General features: G+C 38.1%; 1 protein-coding gene and 1 long non-coding RNA gene across 4 annotated transcripts in view; one reads left to right on the top strand and one right to left on the bottom strand.

Moving 5' to 3' along the window:
* The window catches only part of fstl5 (follistatin-like 5), a 186,918-nt gene that overhangs the window by 19,279 nt on the left and 144,203 nt on the right, over window positions 1–23,436 (bottom strand). For all 3 annotated transcript variants that reach the window (XM_017307175.1, XM_017307174.1, XM_008421086.2), the window contains 2 exons: window positions 17,225–17,386; window positions 15,563–15,697 (listed from right to left, as the gene is read on the bottom strand). In XM_017307175.1, coding sequence (XP_017162664.1) covers window positions 15,563–15,697; window positions 17,225–17,386 — 297 coding nt within the window. The remainder of the gene's footprint in view (window positions 1–15,562; window positions 15,698–17,224; window positions 17,387–23,436) is intronic.
* On the top strand, window positions 19,007–21,038 carry LOC103471851 (uncharacterized). The gene is made up of 2 exons (XR_534731.2): window positions 19,007–19,108; window positions 20,624–21,038. It is a non-coding gene; the product is annotated as an uncharacterized LOC103471851 (long non-coding RNA).

Below are 23,436 nucleotides of genomic sequence, written 5' to 3'. Positions count from 1 at the left end.
ACCACCAGAAACCAGTTTGGTGAAGAGAGAGGAATCTACCCAAAATATTTAAGAGAGTTATTTAAAGTTCCTGTATTGGCTGAGTAATAAAAGTGAATATTGCATGCTGTTTGTCTTCTGGTACATCATGGCTGAGCAAATTTTGCATAAAATCAGTGCAGCAGTAGTTGGCTGGCTGTTTCTTCTCTGCTGTCAATCAAATAAAAATAAATCCCATCCGCTTGTTCTTAGAACTCACTTTCATAATTCAGAGATGAGGTTTAAAAGTTCGGATTCTGCAGTTTTTTTCCAAAATTGTAATCAACTGCAGTGAGATGCTTGAACCATCTCAGTTTAATTCTTTTGATGAAGAGCAGCAGTGGTCCAACCCGAGACCCGTTTCCCCCCCAACCCCTCTCAAAGGATGAGACTGACTACTTTTATGCAGGAAGCTAATTTCAGCTGCTTGTTCCAGAAGTCTGTTTTTCTGGTATTGAGGTTCATGCTCACAGGTGAGGGTCAAAATTTAGACAGACCAATAAAGTGAGAGCTTTGCTTTTTGGTACTGCTTTCTATTAACTAGGATAAACTATTGAAATAGCAACATTAGTGCAAAAAAGGCTGCAATCACTCATAAACAAAACTCCAATACACTTAAACTTCTCTACTTCAGGCAAAAGATTGACCCCTGAACCAGTGGGAGAAATCCACCTTTTTCAGTTTTTTAGCCTGAGGCTTAGAAGAGCTGACTCTCATCCCAGCCACTTTACTCTCCACTGTGAACTGCTCCAATATATGTGAAAGTCATGGCTTAAAGAGGCCAACAAATTCGCATCATGTTCAAAAAGCAAAGATGAAACCCTGAGGTTGCCAAACCAGACACCCTCCTTAGCACCAAGTCAAGATTGTTCCCACTACCTGTTTGTGGGAGGGATATAACAGACAACAAGTGAACATAAATGTCTGACGATCAATTTGCGATGTTTAGAAAACTACTTTAATGTGTCTCCAAAATGGCAGTTCTTAACTGGAGAGTATCTGTCAAAAGTGGACCATGGAAGGAACCGTAATTGATGCTCATAAGGAGTGACAGCTGCCCCATCTGCTCCAATGCAACAGATGAGCTACTGCAGCTCAACTTGCTGAAAATTTGATGCTGGTTCTAGTAGACGAATCATAATAGGGGGCATCACAGTCTTTTGCATTTATGTGGCTGCAAAGTTGCAGAGCAGTCAGGTTCTCATGGCATCACATGGCATCAGGATCCACTGTGGGATGAGGGCAAGCTGGTAGATGAAGTGTAATGCTTTGAATGATGTTCTGCAGAGAGATCTTGGGTCCCACCTTCTATACTGATGTCACTTTGACATGTACCACCTATTGTCCTGTCCCTAAGCACTGTTGCAGGGCCTGTATATCCTTTCATGGAAAATGTATTCCCTAAAGCTGTGAACGCTTTCAGCATGAAAATGCTTTCCTGCCATAAAGCAAAAATGGCTCCAAAGTGGTTTGGAGGAGCCACCTTGCAATTTACTGGACATTAAGGCACTTCTGCTAACATCTCTGTGCCAGACACCACAAAAAACTACTAGGTAGTTATCTTTATGTGTCTAACTGTCCCTGAATGTGCCTTATAAGCTAAATAAATCATAAGTGATAATCTTCTTTCCACTTATAAACTCTTTAGCTGCAAAATAAAATAAATGTATAATCCTAGTTTATTGGCAGCCACATAAATTTAGATGTAGCAACATGTATAGAGGAGATTACACCCCAGCTCTAGATGCTAATATTCTTAGTTGTTGGTCTCCAATGTGTTATGATAATAGCAGCAAAAAACTATGGGTTTTTCTGAGGTCCTTGGGCTGCATGACCTTTTGATCCCACTTCTTTTCCATCAAAAAGGTTCAAAATGTTCCGGATAAAATTCAGTCTCAAAATTTTTAGATACTTTAAGAGCTGTGCTCCTGTGCTTTTGGCAGCTTAGTGTTGCATACATTAGCACTGAAGTCTAACTCTGCGCATCCCCAGGGGAAACCTTTAAAGTCAGGTGGAGTCAAGACACTACCTAAGTCACAGCTATGACTGCTCCTGAATTAGAGCTGGGAGCATTTGACGGATTTGAGTCGGTATCATCTCTTCAGAGCGGAAAGTGATCAGAAAGCTTAATCCTTGGAGCAAAATCCAAGTTTTTAAAGTTGACATGTTGGTGAGAGCTTAAAACATCCAGAGCTTCAGCTTTCGTCTGCAGCCTAATACTGCACACTTTTCAAATTAATTCATTAATCCTAGATGTACTTATAAGCAAGAATCTTGTAATTTAACTCTATATGCATGAAAACGTTCTACTTGACTTAAAATATTCAATTTATAAAGCATTCAGCATGAAACCGTGTCGACAGGAAGTTGGCTGCTCATGCTGTGGATTGCGTCACTGTCTGGTTTGAGCTTTTTGCTGTTGACAGCGTGTCCAACACTGTATGAAAGTCTGCTGTGATGGGAAGGACACCGGCTGATGGAAACAGAGACCCTATTTTGCCGTAAACTGATCCGGACTACTGAGAGGATGCAGAGCAGGCGGGAAGGTGGACGACGTTAAATAAAAGAAAAACGCTTTGTGGAGAATCTGGAGTGGAGTTGTGATGTGTCAGCCATGCAGAATCAAGGTTCAGGACATCAGAGGAGTTTGTTTCAACCGATTATTTCCCCCAGCTGACTTCAGTTTGCAGCCGTCTATCTGAATATGTGAAATCCTGCTTTACTGAATTTTTCTGGAACAAATCCAACAGACATGAAAAAGTGTCTGAGAGACGGTGAACATGAAATAATGGAATAATATACATTGAAATGCACACATGTGGAGCAAAGGCATGCTTCTGTGTTATACTGTAGGTGATGGCTGAATGCTAAATAGAAGGGGGAGTAAAAGATTTAGATCCCTTAAGATTCAGCGCTGCATGGCAGTGTATTAGTTCACACTGTTGCTTCGCAGCTGGAGGGATTCTGGAGTCTGCATGTTCTAACCACACGTTTGGTTTTTCTCTCCAGGCACTCGTCTTACTGCAGTCCAAACACATCCATGCTGGGTTAATTGCCCTAGAGAGTATGAGTTGTTGTCGGTCTAGTGTGCCTCTGTGTTGCTTTGTGATGAACTGGTAAGTGATCCAAGGTGTCCTCCAGAAACTCACTCGAGTTTCTCTGCAACGATTAAGCATTAATAGAAAATGGATGGATTATTCTAAATGGCCGACTGCAGTTTGATCTAATAGTCAGACTAGTTTGACACAAATTAACTTATTCACAGTGTAATTCACGGTTTTTCAATGAGAATCTCAACATTGATGCAACTGCTGAGGAGCAGAAGCAAAATGAGTCAAGAGAGATACATAACTTCTATTTCAAAATCTCTCTGTAGCTTAGACTGGATCAGCTCACTGACTGATGTCCACAAAACTTATGAATTGAGAGGTTTATATATATATATATATATATATATATAAATAAAGATATATAAAGATATAAACAGACTTAGGTAAACTTCATACAAAGTATGTAAACTGTTTTGGATTATAGAGCAGCCAAACATTTATTTTCTCTCTGGACTGTTGTCAAAATTTCTTCTCTAACCAATTAAAACAGATGAACAGAAGAGGATCAAAACAAAAACAAATGTTTCATGTTCTTCAGAAGGATGTGGACATTTCTTCAGCAAATGGGGCCAATAAAAATATGTTTGATTTATAAAGCCTAGAAACTAATTAACCTCAGTAATTAGCCTTTATAGTGTCTCAGACACGTAACTTAAGCTAATCAAGTGCAGGTCAGAGCTCACTGTGGGTCAGTTCTGTGGATCCAGTGTATTTTCACATGGCATAGTCCAAAACCACTATAATTATATCAATGTTTCTGTGGCCTTTTGTTATAATGCCCAAGGAATGCCTGAGGGAGCAGAGTTTCTCCAGCAGTATGGCAAATAGAGAAGTAGAGAGCTCCCACTATTCTTATAAAAGTAATTTTAGCTGTTTGGTAATATCTCCAGTTTCAAAACATTCATTTAAACTAAGGGAGCAACACACAGCGGCCTTAAGGTAATGCTGTTTTTAAAAACATCTCTAGACGCAGACTGCAGGCTGGTTACCTAAACAGATAGCCATACTAATTAACTGCTAATAAAAGCTACTTAGGCTTGCAGTGTTAACGTGGTACCCCACAAGCATGTTTATTTAATGAGCTATTAAACTATTAAATTACAGAAAACAGTTTCATCATAAAGCTGCAAAGACAATCCGCTCTTCTAACAGATTCTGGTTCAGTATAAATCACCAGAAAAACCATCCAGGTTCTGCAAAAACCTGAGCTTTTACAAATAAAGCTAGCTTCATGGAACAGAGGGAGGCATGGAGCGGATTGCTGGGTGGTTGTTTCTGAAAATTATGCAAAAAGGTCTAATATGTGAGTCTAAATGGAAAAACTAATCAGTACTGCTTCTTGATAGCCCCATTATGGATGTGTCTTAGTCGGAACATGCTGCCATATGGCAGGTATGGAAGGTCCACCGGGAACACAAGCCCAAAGCCACAAAATGTAATGCATCAAACTTTCATTAAAGAGGAATACCAAACTCATGGTGTTGATTACAAATCTAAGTCTTAATCCATAACTTTTCCATCAAATGTTGAGATTGAGTTAAAGTACGGGAATGAGAGCAGCTGTTTTGGGAAATCTTCCACAGAAAGGTTCAGTTTCTGTGAGCAAAAAGAAACAGGAGAGCACAAATGGATGTAAATAAGCTTTGGTTATAAACGCTGTGTGAATGTGAATGCTTTTTTGTTTACTTTTTCAGACAAAATACAGATTAATGAGGAAGAACTGAGCACTGGTTCATTATGTTTAGTTTATTCAGCGTCTTATCATTGGTGAATCGTCTAAATAGCTGTTGGTTTGCCTGCTACACTGATTTTGGCAACAAAAATATTACAATATTTGTACAATATTGGTTGTGGAGAAATATTTCTTTTCCCCTAAAGCAATCACTTGGAAACAGTTTAGTGGTAAATAACTGATAGATTAAACTTCTTTCCACTGATGGGCCGGTGTAGAGGAAGAGCGGCCGCCTCATATTGAGGCTATTAGTCCTGGAAGCATCCGTCTGCTGCATGTCTTCCCCTGTTCTCTCTCTGCCCATTTCCTGTTTAATCTACTGCAAATAAAGGCCACTACTGCTAGAAAAAACCCTTTAAAAACAACTTTCCACTGCTCTCAAATGATAGACCCATAATTTAGATTGAAGACAGAGAATTAAGAGATGCGCCAACCTTTAATTTATGTGAAATGTCTGACTCCATGCATTTAGCCCCATCCTCAATCACAAAAGTTACAAACAGGCTCAGACAAAGTGATAAGTTTTAAATCAACCTAATATCAGCTGAAAATGATCTGTCATGCAAAAAAATTGAAATAACCTCATCACGCTAAGCGGAGCTCTCTTAATGTTCCACAATGTCCTTATTTTCTACTTCACTAGAGGTTTATTACTCCTCATTCCTGCTGGAGTATTTAAAGGTCAAACATTGATTAATAAACCTGTACCGGCTTGACTAAAGTAAGAAACTGTCTTCAGGCGTTTGATGATTGCTCTGCCACTTCTCCTGTTTATATAGATATTTAACCTTTTGCTTTGCAAAAAAATCTCAAGTTATACCAAAACTTTCAAATATTAGGGAAAAAAAATGAAAATATGACAAAGCATAATTAAGTCTAAAGTTGATATAACAAAATAGTGGCACTGCATAGTAAAAAAAAAAGTTTCTGTTGAGTTGAGAAGTTTGCTTCAATAAATGCATAAAGTTGCAGCTGAAAGCACCGTTTATGATGAAGTACTCCAAATCTCGGGTGTGAGGCATGAAATGGTGCAGAAAGTGAAAAGACTAAAGCAACAAATGCTTGCTTTGAGCCATGCAGATCTTCTGACACTGCAGAAATAATTGGCACATTGTGAGGGGCAGATATTTATGCCAGTTTAGCAACAGCCTGTCAGAGATGGATGGGGCTCTGCCTGCTGGTGACAGCCTCGGTTAGAGAGACCTCAGAACGGCGAATGCTCAGGTTTGGCTAAACAGCAAATCGCTTGGATACATTTTAGAGAAAAACAATCTGGTGTTGTGCCTGTAAAGAAAAAGGTTTGACCTCAAGGCTTCTTTCATTTGAATTGATCTCCAGAACATCAAATGCAGCTCTTTTCATTGCTCTCCTTCCTGGTTAATATCTTATTCAGTCCTTTGACAGCTTGCACAGTTCGTTATTCAGATCTCTTACTAACTGATGTCTTTGAATGAGCAGCCTAAGGCATGTCATTAACCGTGAATTCTTAGAAATAGATCATTACTCTCCAGGAAGTCAGGTTTCGGAAACATCTCAAAGTACAATTATGATGTGTCATTTGACTGCATTTTAAATCAGTGCTAATAGATCGGGGCCTTTCTGCTGGCTCTATATGCCCACCAGCATCTCAAAGTCTGCAGGATCAGAGTCCTTGATTCTGCTGCTTCAAGGCAAAAGCCATCCCTGTTAAGAATGTGCATCTCATCGGTGAGCCGAGGCTCAAGCAAGAACTGGTTAAAATGGAAAACCTACTGAAAAATTTCTAAAAGAACAGAAGAGCTGCTGCTTTGAAATGAACAGCGACAGTTTTTTGGATGTCTGCGTTTCTGAGCTTGAAGAATATAAAACTTTCCTTCAGGATTTGTTTTCAGCCCTGCCTGCAGGCAAAATGCCGAAGCAGGAGTGGCTCCGTAAATGAGGGAAGACTAAACCAATGACGTTAAAGAGCCTTTTTGGCCACAATGTGTAATATGCCATATGGAGCTGATCTGTATTCACTCTCTTGATGTTCTTGAGTGTTTGAGCTTAAATGAGGATTCTGACTTAGTGATTTATGTCTTAAGTAGAGTTTGCAGATGTTCAAAAGTTCTTGATTAAAGTAGTGCCAACTTGTTGAGGCAGAAAGCTTATAGTTCACTAAATTTGACATGGTGCAGACAGGTGTGCATATGGATTTACCGTATGTGGTGACATACAGGTTCAAGATTGGATTTAAGCTACATTCACACTGCTCACTTTTAGGATTTTTAAAAAATCTGATTTAATATATGTGACTTCTATGTGATTTCCTGTGTGAACTGAAAACAACCTAAAAGTGTTCTGCATGCATAGTAGAAGACACAACGTCACACGTTGCAAACATGCTCAGATTTTGCAAAAGTATGAACTGAATAGAACATCCATCCATTTTCTTGCATCCTTGTCCCTCAGTGGGGTCGGGAGGGTTGCTGGTGCCTCTCCAGCTAACGTTCCAAGCGAGAGGCGGGGTCACCCTGGACAGGTCGCCAGTCTGTCGCAGGGCAACACAGAGACACACAGGACAAACAACGATGCACACACACACTCACACCTAGGGACAATTTAGACAGACCAATTAACCTGACAGTCATGTTTTTGGACCGTGGGGGGAAGCCAGAGTACCTGGAGAAAACCCACGCATGCACAGGGAGAACATGCAAACTCCATGCAGAAAAACCGGGGCTGGGAATCGAACCTAGAACCTTCTTGCTGCAAGGCAACAGCTCTACCAACCGAGCCACTGTGCAGCCCCTGAATAGAACAATCACCCAAAATATTAATTAAATTAGAAATCTTGCTTTTGTCATCTGCCTTGATTGTTGTTTTTCTTCCCACAGAAAGCAGAATAGTGACATTTGTCGATTATAAATGACGTACAGGTCAGATGAACGTGACTTGGCTGTACAGAAGACCAGGTATAGATTTGTATTGTTCAAGTTCCCATGAAAAGCCCACATACAGGTCGCATAGTGGCAAAAAGAATCTGATTTGGGTCACTTCAGGCTGCCTTAAAGGCATAATTCAGGATTTCTGCGGTTGTGTTCTGTTACAGGTTTATAAGTAGGAGGATCACTGATGGTGCAGCATCTGTTCACTAATTTACTACACAAATAATCACTGATTTATTTGCATATGATTAATAAATAGTTCATAAAAAGTTTATATGAACTGCTGTGACATTTTTGAGTTTGGATTTAAAACAATGCAGTCTGCTTTGGTTTTGATCCTTCTTGGCTGGTAGCTTCAACCTCCAGGACCAAATAATCTGGATTTTTCTCACCAATGTCAAAAGACATTTCTACTACAGGTTAATCTTATAAGCTCTTTTTTAAATGTTCCCACTAAGCACTACTTTAGTAAAGTTTAGCTGCTAAGCAGATGCCAACCAGGAAGTAACTACGCAGTGACTCAGTGTCCTGAATTAATTATGCATCTCGGCCTTAGCAACACTTTGTCCTGTATTGCAAGGTAAAGCCTTCCAGGTAAAATGTACTTTTTTCCATATCCCTCTTAGTTGCATTGTTATGCAACATTTTAAATGCATTTGTATCTGATGCTCAAACTTTTCAGCCAAACCAGCAACAAGAGTTAAAAAAAAAAGGTCAAAATTATTTTTAGTTTGAGAAAAAAATGGCGGGATCAATATTTAATATATTTAAGCAAGTTTTTCCTGGTCCTGCTGCATCATTAATAGTAGAGCTGCTTTCTCCACGTAATCGAATTAGACAGATTTTGTCTAGACTGAGTTACTAAGGCGGTCTGAATTATTTTTTGTGGTATTTGTGATTACCAGAGAAAATCTGTGAGAAATTATCCCTTTTTTCAGGTAAAACAAAATAGTTCTACAAACACAATCAGAAAATTGCACATTTTAAAACATCTTGAATTACTTTATTATCTCTTTCTGTCTGTGTAGACTTTCTTGGAATCTTCTGAAGCCCAATTTTTACTTGGCTTTTAGTTGCTTTTTTCACAAAGTTTAAAAAAAAGCTTCATCTGTGGGTGAAAATTAGCTGGGAAATAAATGCAGCTTTGATAATATTTGTAAAAAAAAAAAAAAAGTGGTGGCAGGAGCTAAAACATGAGACTTTGACCAACCTTGTTAGTGGCGATAAAAACCTCTAAGGTCCTCCTTCTCTGCTTTACCTTAGTGACGCACCCTCATGTCACTGTTTAACTGCAAACGCTCCCTCTTGTCCAGATTACCTTGAACGACTTTGTTGGACTTTAGATTTAGTCCAAGCAAGCTCTCATTCCTTCAGGGAGCCGTGTTTCATATCATTATGTTTCCACAACCTTGCTTGTGATTACTTTCCTTTCAACCTCAATTTTGTGTTTATTGTGGAAAAGCAAACTTTAATGCAAACTGTGAAGTGCATAAAAGATTGGGTTATTGTGATAAATCGGAATTACTTCAGCTAGAACAAACTTTTTACTGTGATAAATCACAATATCAACGTTTGCAAAGACTTCATTTTCCGGCTCTGATCCAATGTTGGCTAAAAGGCACCAGTAGAACCCTCCCTGTGACTGGCTGCGATGCATTTAGTTTTCTGAAAGCTTAAAGGTTTTCACCAAGTTGTGGTTAAACCTCTGGCAATGACCTATTGGCACAGGAAACATGAAGCTGGTTCACTCTCCCTCCTGAGGAAACCTTTAGTTACATGAGCCACTAAAAACCAGAGACATGGTCCCCTTGCAGATCCCTTGGCCCTGATAGGTGTTGTTGCAGTGAGGTTAATAACTTCACCTGTTGATGGCCCTCAACTTCAGAGTCCATTTCAACGCAATTTAGGGGAGCTACTCTTGATGTTGCTGCAGATGAAACACTCTGGTTCCTGCTTCCCAAGTCCTTACAGGTCTTTAAGATGAATGAATTCACCATCATTAATCTTAAATGATGGTGAAAATGTTATCTTCAGCATCTTTGTGCACTCTTGCAAAAGATGTTATGAGTACAAAAATGTCAGAAATAACTTAACAGTGCTAATGTCTTATGCTCTGATACACTTTTTACAGAAACCACACAACAAACTCAGCACAAGAACAAACAGCGAGAAAAGAGTAAGAAAGACATTCAAATCTGAATATTATATTAAATTATAAAACTAAAATTCTTGATGATGCTTTTCTGCATTAATTTGAGTTTGAGTTCAAAACAAGTGGGTTTTTATCTCTATCTGTATGAACACTGCCTAATAAAACACTTTTGGCAAATGAACCTTAAAGTTAAATGAAAACTAGAAAACTAATTTTCTATTTGATTTGATATCTTTAGATCTAATCTGTTAAGCAAATACTATAAATTTATAATTATTTGTTGCTGTTGAAATGAAACCCTTCCTGAACTTAAATAAACTGAAAAAAGCAAGGTCCAGCATCGGACTGAGAAGTGTTAGGCGACCGTTGTGATTGCTTTCCTTATCTAACCCCAGCTGAAGATCTGAACAGACGCCGCAGTGACTGCAGCTGTCAGGGAAGTCCCACCCACACTCACTGCAGTTTTACAGCCAGGGAGCCAAACACTGACCGCTCTGACAGGGAAGAGCTCTCAAGTTGAAAGTTGGTGCCAAGATTTAAGCACTAGTGAGAGTCAGAGTGTTGCTAAAGATAAAGGTCAGTGAGAAGCCATCAGCCAGACTCTGATGAAAGTGAGATAATAAGGCGAGGTTAAAGGATCTTCAGGAATGAGAGAGCAGAACAAGTGTAATCTATAATAAAGATCACAGCTGACTCTTTTGCCAGGATGGAGTTAAACTTAAAGTAATTATCTTTTTATTGCTTTAAAGTAGACACAGAGATTAAAACTGTTTGGTCATGTTATCTTAACCAAGAACATTGAGTTCTGTCGCTGCTTTTAACATGCATTTTTGAAAACATTTATATTACTGGAACACATTGCTTTTCTGGACTGGAACACATTTTTTCTGTGTTTTTGATGGCTAGTGAGGTTAAAATCCTAGGCAACATGTGTTGCTGTTTATATATTAATCTTAATTGCTGCTGCTGAGTGGGATGGCATTAGGAAAAAAGGGGCAGCTTGTTTTTCATTTTATGTTTTTACTCAGAGGCATTTTAATTTATTCAAACTCTTGGAAGAAACTAATTATTTTAAATGTGTGATGGCTAAGACAACTGATTTTGTTTGTATGAAAACTCACAAACACATTTTCATTTAAAATAGTTCAATGAACACACCATCTCTAAATTATGTGAATATTTCTTGTGCAAATAGTGACAGATTGCAGTCACTGTTGGTAGAAGGTCTCAATAAATACTTTAAAAACACTCATGGCAAAAAAAACAACATTAAATTAAATTATTTTAAATTATTCCAAGCTCATTATTCAAAAGCAACTATTATATATCCATTGAATTTATCCACAGAAGATATTCACCTTCAATAATGGGATAAGAAAAGCTTCCAGGTACATCCAGAAGCAGTGTTGACTGATTAGTTTTGCTCTATAAACAAAATCCCTCAAAGTTCAGCAGCAGCTGGTCGTCTTTCTACAAAATATAACTCACTGACTCTGGCATGAGAAGCCCAAAGAAAGGTCTGGCCATCTGCTTTCGCTTAATAAATACCAAGATAATGCAAATGACTAGAAATGGTCAAATCCTCAACCTGCGACCAGCTCCCACACTTAATGAGCTTTGTGTTCGTTTTAGTGAAAGGAGCAGCTGGATCCATCCATAACGGCTGTCTGTAGGACTTTAGTTGCACTTTTAACAGCCATTTCTTTTTCTAGTAATAAATAAATGCATAGCTGTTTCAGAAGAGAAATACAGTTATTTACATATTTTTGGAAGACTGAATGTCACTGGAATGGGTGGACAAACGGGGTCTCTTTACAGTATTCACATCCCTGAACTGCTACAACCACAGAATAAACAGACAGGCGAGGCAATGCCTCCACAAGAAAATGATAAAAAGTCAGTTAGAGCACTTAACTGCGCCCTTATTCTCTATTTCTCTGTTAAATACAGTGTCTCCACACTCCACACATAAAACATGTAGGATGTCATCTCTGTTGTAAGGAATCAGCTTATTGCTGCAACGCCGGAGTCCAAAAGTTTAAACGTTTTCAGACCATTAGGAAGTTGGACAGAATACACTAGAAAGGGTAAAAATTAGTGCTGAGCTACATCAGAGTTGGCATCAGCTTCCAACATTTTTTACCTTTAATAAGCTCAAGTCTCTTTGATATGCAGAACTTTGACGCAACATGAGTGAACAGATGTCCAAAAAGAGAACCCACCTGAGGTTAAAATTAAGGGTGGAAAACAAGAAGAAATAATTTGGCAGAGTAACTGTCTGGAAAATTATGACACCAGCTGTTTCACAAATCTAATCTAGGTGACAAAAAGGGAAAAGCAGCTTTGCAGAATGATTTAAGTAACAGGGTTACGACGGATTGGAAAGGAACAGCAGGGCTGAAAACACACTGTTGTTTGAAGTTTTCAGGACTTGAATGCTGATTTTGTGTGAGATTTTAGAACTGATATTTTGCAACTGTTGCAGATATATTTATTAAGATAAAAGCAAATTTAATAGTTCAATTTCCATTCTTAATGTTGTTAAGAGCTACAATTTTAAACTAAATTCTTCACCAGCTTTAAATGGCACATTATGCAAATGATGTATTCCAGTTAAATCATAAAAATCATTAAACTTTATTACCCACAGTCAGGAATAAAACCATCCGGCTGCTGTGAATATCACAGAAAGTCACAGATCAACCTCACCTGACTTCTTCTGGAAAGAGCTTAGAACAGAAATAATTTAATTCACATTTGGTTAATAGAAATAAATGTATTTATTTTTTCTTGCAGCTTATGAGATGCAGTCACAGCAGCAATGCATGTAAATGCCAACCTAATTAACTAGTTCACTAATTAGTTGCCATTTTTGATGTTTTCTGATGCATTTGTATTACATTTTAATTGACTGGAAGCACACGTTCTATTTTTAAAAAAGTAACTACTAATAAATATATTTTCTGCAACAAAAGGGGGTTAAGAGGTAAAAGGACAGCTGAATTTTAGAAAACAAAGCACGTACTACAATGAGGAGCATGTGAATAGCAGTCTGACTTGAAACACTGTTTGAATATAAATCAGTTTTTAAAAATTATATTTAAAAAACTGCTACAAAAGTACATGGATGTCAGAGTTTTAAGTATTCATTGGGGAACTGCTGGCACTGCTGAAGGATGTAGTGACAGCACTTAAACATGACTGGACCACTTGGTTATATTAAATGGATTACAGAGAACAGGAAAATGTTTCGAATGTCACTGTATGGTTATCTTACAGGTAAGCAATGTGTAGGCTGCATAAAAATAAATTAATTGTGCAGATATAATTTTTAATATGAAGGTTTTTTTTTTATTTTCATTTTTTTTCTCCAACATTTTAGTTTTTTTTTTTTCACACGTGTTGAAAGAAAAAATATTCATTTCAAATCATATTTTGTACACAAAAACAGCTTTAAATTAAATGTCAGAATTTATATAACGTGGGGTCAGATGAGCAGCATGTTAGCGGTGAAGGGCTGCAGGCGGTGCAGACTGACAGTCCACATTAGCCGCAGGCTTACATTGACAGCCAATTCTGGGAAAACCGATCGTCAGCTCTCATTTGCTCTCCTAACTACTTTCTGAATGTGGAGGGCGATGTCACAGGAAAACTAGAATGGGTCATACATTCAGTCTGTCAGACATTGAGGACAGATCACAACATGTGTACAAAAGCCTGTTTATTCTTTCCTTTTAAAGCAGCAGTACAAACCTTGTCTGTCCTTCCCTTGACATCTCTTTGAAGTCCTGTCTTGTGGGGTTACTCTCTCCAAAAAAAGGGTCTACCATATCTAACTCTGAGCATCATTTTAGCCTTCGGTAGATCTTCAAAAGCTTCAAAGCGCAGGGGGGCAACTTGTGACCTCGTCGAGGATGATCCTCTGATGTGTGACAGGCAGGGCAGAGGAAGCTCCACTCTGCAGGGATCACATCTAAACACATTTGGTTTGGCACAGGTCTGGGACGGTGAACACGTGATGTGTGACCTGACTGCAGAGTTGCAACGCTTGTACCAACTGGGAGCCATAATTACCCGCAGAAAAAATACAACACGCTAACGACTGGATGTGGATGAATGCCCCGAAGACAAATTCTGACATTTTTAAGAAGGTCAGAGTTAATTACTGTTCGCGATTCTTCTCATGAGGAAAGAACAAGGGGAGATTGTTTGTTGAGAAATGCTTGCAGATATAAATAAGGTTACTTGATGTTAGAAACATTTTATGGTAACATGGTGTCTTAGTAAATAAAGAAGATTTGCTGTTTCTTGTCAAAGTATTTGGGTTATTTATTTTTTTTTATTTTAAGACAGACTTAGATAAATAAAAAAATCAGCCTTGAGATTCATGCATCAAACAGCTTAAAGGCTATTTTTATTTTTCTGCAATAAATCGAGTAGATTTTCAATGCATATAAGTAATTCAAAAAAAATTAAAACACCTCTGGTTCTGATGCCCTGCTGTTTATAACACACAGAGTGTTTAGTTGGTTGTTAAATGAATTTGTGGAAACACAGAAAACAGGATTGGGAGCTTCGCTACCAGGATTGGAAGTTAACAGCTGAACAGGCCTGATTTCTCCTCACCCACCAAAAAGCTGTCTCTGCTGGAAACACACTTTGCCCAAAGATTTGGAAACCATCGGACTCATTCAAGGGCAGAAAACCTTAAGGGGGACGAAACCCGGACCATGCCATGTTTACAACCTGTAGCTTGACCAGAGTGGAAGCCACGGCTATACTGACCATAACAAACCTCAGGAAACAACAGCAGTTCAATAATCCCGTCACCCACTTCCAACATCCATCTTGGAGCCTCAATGTGATTAAATGATGTAGTTGAAAAGGGTCAATATTCGTATATATTTATATTCTCTTCCATTCACCACATAAAGATAATAAAATACTTGAGGTCCAATGTTACGACATGCTGTGGGAACGCTAGCTGCAGATGGACTGAGTGACGTAACAGATGGTGTTTTTGGAATAGATTCACAGCTACTTTATTTCAGAGCAGTCAAACCCTCACAAATATAGACAACATGATCAGTCTGTGCAAAACCACTGCATGGTTTGATGGGATGAGGTTAACCTGGTGACACAGTTCCTGGTAGGAACACACTGATGCAACAATGTTGGTCAGCACTGGAGCAGAAATTACAATATCTGCTGAATATTGCTAAAATTACAGTCAGAATTTGCTCCCAACAAAAGTTTTAAATCAATCAACAGGTGCTGTTTTGAGTTTAAGCTGCTGATGCTTCATTCAACTTCCTTCTCCTCACTGGATACAGACTCACTCTTTTCACACTTGTGGTTTACATATATTCCTAATTTCCAGAAATAAAATTAGTACAAATATCAAACGCTACAATCCAAAACAAAACTGAAATGTAAATGTAACAAAGTGGGCAGGTACTCTTTAAAACAAAGACAAAACAACTGTGGCTAAAATGACAAACTGGAGGACATCACTCTGGAAGGCGATGTCTTTGCATCACAAGAAATAAAATGATGAAAACCGATAAAAATAAATGTTAAGAGCTTTACTCCACTATATCCCTTAAAAAAAAAAAAAGAAAAAAACTTTATGATTAATACATACAGGTTTTGCGTGCCGAGTCCTCCACAAACAGTGAAGAGATGTCCTCGTCCACGCCGGCCTCATTCTTGGCGATGCAGGTATATGCCCCCGTATCTTCAAAGTGCACGTTGCTGATGTGCACCTCGCTTCCATTAGCTTTGAGGAAGAGCAGAGAGGAGACACAAAAACGGGCAATGTGTTTGCTTTCCAGAAAGACATAAAAGGAGACCCCCATCTTCCCATCTTTTGGTGCCATTACATAACAGACGGATGGTGTTTGTTTCAGGGCGAATTCACAAAGGCAGGAGTTCAAAGTAAGGAAGTTCATAACAGGATCATTTGCTGGTTGAAAATTTCTGAACCTTCAAACAATCTTTCTGATTTAAGTTGGGTTTATTAGCAAGCCTGACAAAACGTTAGAAGGTGGTGGTTAAAAAACATGTTTGTGAATCATTGAGGTCACACTAAGCCCAAGAGCTTCAGAAGAAAACCAGACTTTGGTCTAAACTACACAGCAAATGAATCACATTGAAAATAGCATAAATAATGAGTTACTCTGCAAAGTTTTGTTTTGTTTTATTCATGCATATTGTGCCATTAGCTGCAGAAAATGTTAAGTATTTCCCCAAACAGGAATATTTTTCATCTGTGGCTAGCTTATTTAATTTCCAGTATGATTCATACAGTCCTGCTCAACATCTCTAACCATATTAACCGCTGTTTTAGACTAAAATCACATGTCTACATGACAAATAAATTACTTGTAGGTGGAATAGAGTTGTAGAAAGCAAATACCTAATTAAATACCCAATAGTATTAGCTTGCATGCTCTGGACTCTGTAACTGAATGATTCATAGAAATAAGTGTGTCTAAAATGTGTGAAACTCAAACCAGATGGTTCATCCATTACATAAAACAGGAGTCAAACAGGTAGCCCCTTTTTGACAGATAAGAACAAATGCTGCACATGGTGATGATGATGCTTTTGTCTCTGAAAATCTGAGTAAAATTAGATGTTCCAGACATTATTCAGCAGAAAACCCTTCAAAAAACTCTTATGAAACTGGAAACTCAATGTGACTCAGATCACTGCTTCAGAATAAAAGCTCTCTATGAAAAGAAACTACTTACTATCTTTTTAACTACTACTTGTCACAATAGCCAATAGTCATTTTGAAGTTTCATGGACAAAATTAATTGAATTGTTCTGTGTATTCAATTAATTTGAAGAGTTGATAATTATGTTACTATTTCATTTTAATGAATTTAACCAATTGAACTATACAACAAATGTAACTAAAACTAATTATCGGGGATCCAATATGAGCAACCCACATCTACAGTAAAGGCCAAAACTTTACATACATGGAATGAAGAGACATATTTGTTTTTTCCCTCTTTGTCTGAAGTCTAACTGACCTGAAACAAGATGAGTTTGGTCTGATGTAACTTCAGAGAGCAATAAAAAAAAAACAAGGTTTGGCTTTATTTGGTGTATGTAAACTTCTGGTTTCAACTGTGTTCCTGAATCTATATGTGTATAAGCTTTTATTTATTCCACCAGCCCATCGCTGAACCAGTAATCACATTTTCACATTTTAAATTGCCATCCTCAGGAAATGCTATGGTACAAGAAACTAATAAATACTTGGAGTAGATCATAAATCAGGACTTCTGTTCACCTTGCAGGGTGAGCTGTTTGGACAGCTTGGTCTTTATGTCCATGCCGTTCTTGAGCCAGGAGAGTTGTGGGCTGGGGATGCCCTCAGCGTGACACCGCAGGCTGGCGGTAACTCCTGGCTCCCGGGCTTGGCTCTCTGGGTAAACTCTGATGACTGGAGGGACTGGAAGGTGGCAGGAAAACAAGATAAGAGCTGCATCAACACAAACTCTGCTTTGTTCCACACTGCTGTTTACATTAGTATCATCGTTTAAGAAGTTACTAACCCTTATCAAACAAGATGGTTTAGATAAGAAGCCAAGTAAACTTCTGACTCCACATTAGCATACACTATCAGTAGGTTTGAGTGCATTTGAAGCATTGCTGAACATGTTTAGATAAGGTTAATGTGCTTCATGAAACCAAACACATCAGATAGATAAATAAGGGAGCCAACTGTTGCTCTGATGCTATTGATTTTGCTTGGTTACTATTGATTTTCTGTAACCTTTTGTCAAGCGAGATGAGAGGATAGAGGCAGTGAAAACAAAATGTGAGAAAAGAGAAAAGGCAGAAACTAAATGAGCATCTGGTGTTACACGTTTCGGACTGCCCGTCAGGTTCATGCCAGAGTTTCAAGGGTTTAGTATCCCCCAAAGCAAAACAAACAAATACAACCACTCCTTCATACTGTATTTCCAACATTCACAAATTAGCATAAATCAATAATCCACTCAAATGGATAAATAATATTCATTTATGCATTGGCTGAGATGCCACAAGTTTTGTTCTATAGCCTGAGGCTAACTTGTTTAAATTTTAGTCCACAAAACATGGGGAATATCAAAAGAAAGGATTTGAATAATCCTCTAAAGGGAGATGCATTCCTTAACTACCATAACAGTGATAAAACCTTTCAAAAATAAACTTTATCTGAAAGAAACTGTGACTGAAAGTTGGACAGGGACAAACAAATACTTTAAAAAGCAACCTGATTCGTTCCACAGTGTTTCCCATATAACCATGACAACCTGAGGACATCAAATCTCCATCCCACTATTTTGTTTTGTACTGTCCCGTTTCAGCTTCAGTGACCCAAATCAGTGGAAGTTTTTTGTTTGTTGTCTGAAATGGACTTCTGATGTCTGAGCTGATGACGGAAATGAGAGTTCTGGCATCTGCAGAGAAAGCAGACGCGGGCTAGAGACCATTTCCTGTGGCTTGTGGTCAGAGGAAGTCTTTACTCAGCCAGGTGAATGAAAGGACTAGAGATTGCTGCCACAGCCACCTGGTAATCACAGCACACCAGGGTTTTGGAGTTTGCATCTTCCTAGCCGCCAAGAGAGAATGCCCTGTGGGCCACAAGGGCTCTTAATGCACGATCCCTACCAATCACAGCGGCACAGACTCTCCTGTTACCTTGGTGCCTCTCAGCACTAAAAACACTACTGCAATAGAACCTATAGAAGCCATTATTTTGTAATTTCTGTTAAGCGCAGTTTATCCCTTTTCCCTTTTTATATCCCAGCAGCCGAACGCTCAAAGTGCATTCAAGTGTTTGCAGATACTAAAGCGTGCAAATGCTTTTTGTTGATGGTGCGTGCTGCAATATATCTTTATTGTCTAGTATTTTATCTGTCTAAATTTAAAAGTGTATTTTAATCAATTACAATATTGTAAAAAGTTTATTTTAATAATTCAACTCAAACGTTAAATCATGTAGATTTATTACAAACAGACTGATATCTTCAGGATAATAGAACACCTCATAAGAGTAATGTAGAAATGTCAGTTTACTCTAAGATATACTGTGTATAAACAAACATTTGTCAGTTTTATTTTGAATGAGTTATTGCATCAGTGCAGAGTGGCATGGAGACGAACAGCCTGAGAAATTGAAGCCGAGGTTTGCTCTAATATCAGCATTCAGCTTATTTGCGCTGTTGGTTCTTGTATCTCTAATCTTTTAATAATAACTCAAGAATTTTTTTTTTAAATAACTGCCTAGAAGCACCAACTTTATTTGTAATCCACAACTTGTAATTTCAAACTTTTAAAAGGTTTTTGTTTCTCCAAACTGAAATTATCTCTGTGACACAGTTTTTCTTTCCAATTCATTTTCCAATAACACGTGACAATGACAAACTAAACCCCATTACTGCCTGACCCATAACGTGGCCATAACATAACATTTGTCTTTGCACATCACTTTTTGTTGAGTTAATGTAAATAAATCTCATTTTTGAGAAAGAGATTTTTTAATTTCTCTTCATTAGCATCAAAATATACAGAAATATCCAGACACTTGAAACACACAGCTTTGTAACTAATCTGAGTTTCACTTCTTAAATTAGTTAAATTCTTTGATTTCCATTAAGATGCACCTGTAGACTTAAAATAACTATGTTAATCTAGCTGAGGCTTCGATTATCAAACTGAATGTAGGTAGTAATATCAATGCAATTTGTGAATTAAGTAATTTTAACATAGGCAACCACACACAGATGTAATATAATCTCAGGTTAGCATGAAGTTGTGGGATTAAACCAGTGTGGAGAAAAGTCCAGTCATGCTTAGACAGAATCTGCAAAAAGAAAAGCTTGGATAAATAGTATATTTCATAAATATTTATTTGACATTTTAGTAGGAAAACAGATTTACTCTCCAGTTCCAGTCCATCCTGCGTCTGTATGCATGGAGTTTTGAATTGCGTATCCAAGTGGGATTTAGAATGTTGAAGCCGTTTAAGGCTTAAAAATATCACTAGAAATATTACAATTATATTTCTGCTTGACAGAATCCTATTTATTTCCTGCTCTCAGTTCTTCAGCGGATGCCTTGTTGGCCTTCTGATAATTGGTTTGCTTTGAAATCTGGGAAACATTTTTGAATTATCTTAAATTTACTCATTTTAAAGAATAATTTGAGTAAGTTAAAGGTGCACTTACTGATTCAGGATTTTTTTGTCCATGCATTCATTAGTGCAGATGGCACATGGACACTAGCAAGCAAGCTTTTTTAGAATAACACCAGAACCGAAGCTTTCTGATCTATGGTGTACAAAAGCGAGGAAGAATAGATCAGGTGAGATCTCTGTAGGTTTCAGTTCAATCTGGAAGCTAGGGGTTTGATCGGTTATTGAAAAATAATTTCTACTTCTGACTTATTTAACATGCTAGTAGATTTGGAGTCAAAGTTTGCATGAATTTAGTCAAAACTGAAGTTATTTAGTGATTTCTTGTAAGTTTGATGTGGTGAACCACCTGGTGCACATTGGTTAAATGAAAGGTTATATAACTTCCGTTTCATCTTTTTACTTTTTACAAGTAACCCAAAGAGTTATGCATCCATCTGTATTTAGCTACTCCAGTCAATTTGTTGAACAGCATCAGCTGAAAGTTATTTCTGATGTGTCTTTCAGTTTTGCACATCTGGAGTTCAACATGTTGGCCCATTCTTCTCCTGCAGTCTAACCAAAACTCAGTCAGATGGGATGGAGAGAGCATGTGGACACAGTTTTGAGTCTTGACACAGATTCTCAAATGCATTTAGGTCAGTAAACATGTAGAAGACGATCTGATGAGGCCAAAACTGACATCTTTTTGGCTTGCATGCAAACATCTAGAGCTTGGGACATTTTATAACCTGAACCTGCTTCAATTTTCTCTGCATCTTTATCTCTTACCCAGTTGGAGTGCTTCAAGCTGCTGTTTGTTCAACAACAAACTGCTGGACTGTATTTACTGAATATCTGGCTTCTTAAAGCAAAAGATTGCACTGGATTTTATTTAGGAGTATCAGAATAAAAGGGCGCCAGAACAAAAGTGCATACCAGACCTTTTGGATTTGTATTTGTAAAACAGCGAGAAGCCATTTTCTTTCTTGTTCAGCTATACACTATATATCTTATACACTTTTTATCTTACACAATATCCCAATAAAATAGTGAAATGCATTCTGTGTGACAACGAATTTTTGAAAACTGAAACTCCAAAAAGTACCAAATAAGTACCAAACCCACTCATCATAAAAGAAGTGGTTGTGTATAAAGTTTTGATTAGATTTTGTAATATGAAAACTGCTTAAAACACGAGATGAGAGTAGAAGAGAAGAAAATAGGCTGACAGTGGGTGGAAAATACTTCAGATTATTTAGCGCAGAGTCAAACTCCCCAAATATTCACGCAGAACAGAAATATAATGAAATGAGCTTTCTCATTTCAGATTTTTCAGTCAAATCTCTAATTTAAATATCAATTGCATTCCTTCCCAGTTTGACATAATGGCTGCTGTTACAATTGAAACATGAGAACAGTGAAGTGCAAAAACATTTGTGGGAGGACTCACATTTATCTGTGTTGCTGCTGTAATTCCCATTGGCCACCCACAGAACTCAATAAAGGTCATTACTTAGTTAAAGGCTCATTATTAGCAAAGAGCTTTAGTCAGTAAATTTCCTTTGTGAATGCAGGAGAGAAGACTCATGTGCCATTGTGCTTTCCTTAATTTGTGGCTGTAATTTCTTCTGGTCACTGATAGGTCCATACAGTTGTTAAAAGGGAAAGAGTTGAATTCAAGAAAGCAGATATTGAGAGTTTATCTGGTTGCAAAGAAAGTGGGGTAGCCAATTCAAATGTTAACTGCAGCATTAAAGAAACTAAAATCCATATTTAATGCATGTAATTAGGTTCAAAACAAACTTAGCTGATCCCAAGAGAACCAAGATAATTGTTCGATTATAATACACTGTTTTCTCTCAGGGTTAAGTCCTTTATGAGTTTAAGTGGATAAAACTATTAAAACTATATAAAGTATAACATAATAGGTATTCAAAGAGAAACACAAAGGTCTGGAGTTTCCTTGTAGATGGCTGTGCTGACTATTCCCCTTTTAGATTTTTCTTCACGTTCTGGGATCTTGATTTCCAGAAACAGTCTGATCCTTTTTCTTCTTGATCCACGCACAACACGTCTGAGTCTCTGGTTCAGGAGTAACTTAACATAAGGAAAGTTTCAGCAGCTCACATTCTACGATTGTGCTGATGTGGAAACAGAGGTTGTCTCAAGGCTAACATGAGCCAAGAAAAGATCTCTATTCTGCCTAATACAAAGAGTTATAAGAACCATGTAAACTATTCATCTCCATAGTAACCTCACTCAGGCTGGACATTTCGGATACATTGATGAATCTTCACATAACCAAATCTAACCTAGAATGTCTGAACATGTGAACAGAACATCTGATTCTGGTTCTGAAAATGTGAACAGAACCAGAGTGTGAGAATCCATCCATCCATCCATCCATCCATCCATCCATCCATCCATCCATCCATCCATCCATCCATCCATCCATCCATCCATCCATCCATCCATCCATCCANCCATCCATCCATCCATCCATCCATCCATCCATCCATCCATCCATCCATCCATCCATCCATCCATCCATCCATCCATCCATCCATCCATCCATCCACTTTACGGCCTTATCCCTCGTGGGGTCTGGAGGTGCTGGTGCCCATCTCCAGGTAACGTTTTGGGCGAGAGGCGGGGTCACCTGGACAGGTCGCCAGTCTGTCGCAGGGCAACACAGAGACAGACAGGACAAACAACCATGCACACACACCTAAGGAGAATTTAGAGAGACCAATTAACCTGACAGTCATGTTTTTGGATGGTGCGAGGAAACCGGAGTACCCGGAGAAAACCCAGCATGCACAGAGAGAACATGCAAACTCCATGCAGAAAGACCCTGGCCGGGAATCGAACCCAGAACCTTCTTGCTGCAAGGCAACAGAGCTACCAACTGCGTCACTGTGCAGCCCTGAGGATGTAGCCATCAGGTACGTTAGAGGTGGAGGTACAAGGCATCACAAAACACACCCTGAACATTTGTTGACTTGTATAGCTTACATTATACAGGGTTTTATGTTGTATTTACTATAAATTGGGTTTTATACTAAATACATTTTAAAAATGTTTAAAACACATCTGAAACAAGAAGCTGTGGTCAGTTCTGAATGATAAATCCACCTCCAATTTTACTAAATTTCATTTATTTTGGACGGTAACCTGATCACTTATAAAGTAATTTGGTTGATATTAAGGAACTAATACACTTGATGGAAACTGTAATGTAACTTTATTAGATTTAAATTGTTTAACTGTAGATTAAATTTGTTGATATTTTAAAACTCTATTCTTGCCATCTTTCAATAATAGATCTTTTAGTGGGT

Source organism: Poecilia reticulata, linkage group LG10 (assembly GCF_000633615.1).
Source record: "Poecilia reticulata strain Guanapo linkage group LG10, Guppy_female_1.0+MT, whole genome shotgun sequence".
Taxonomy (NCBI): Eukaryota; Metazoa; Chordata; class Actinopteri; order Cyprinodontiformes; family Poeciliidae; genus Poecilia; species Poecilia reticulata.
The sequence above is the reverse complement of the archived record's forward strand: the minus strand, read 5'-3'. Positions and strand labels throughout refer to the sequence as shown.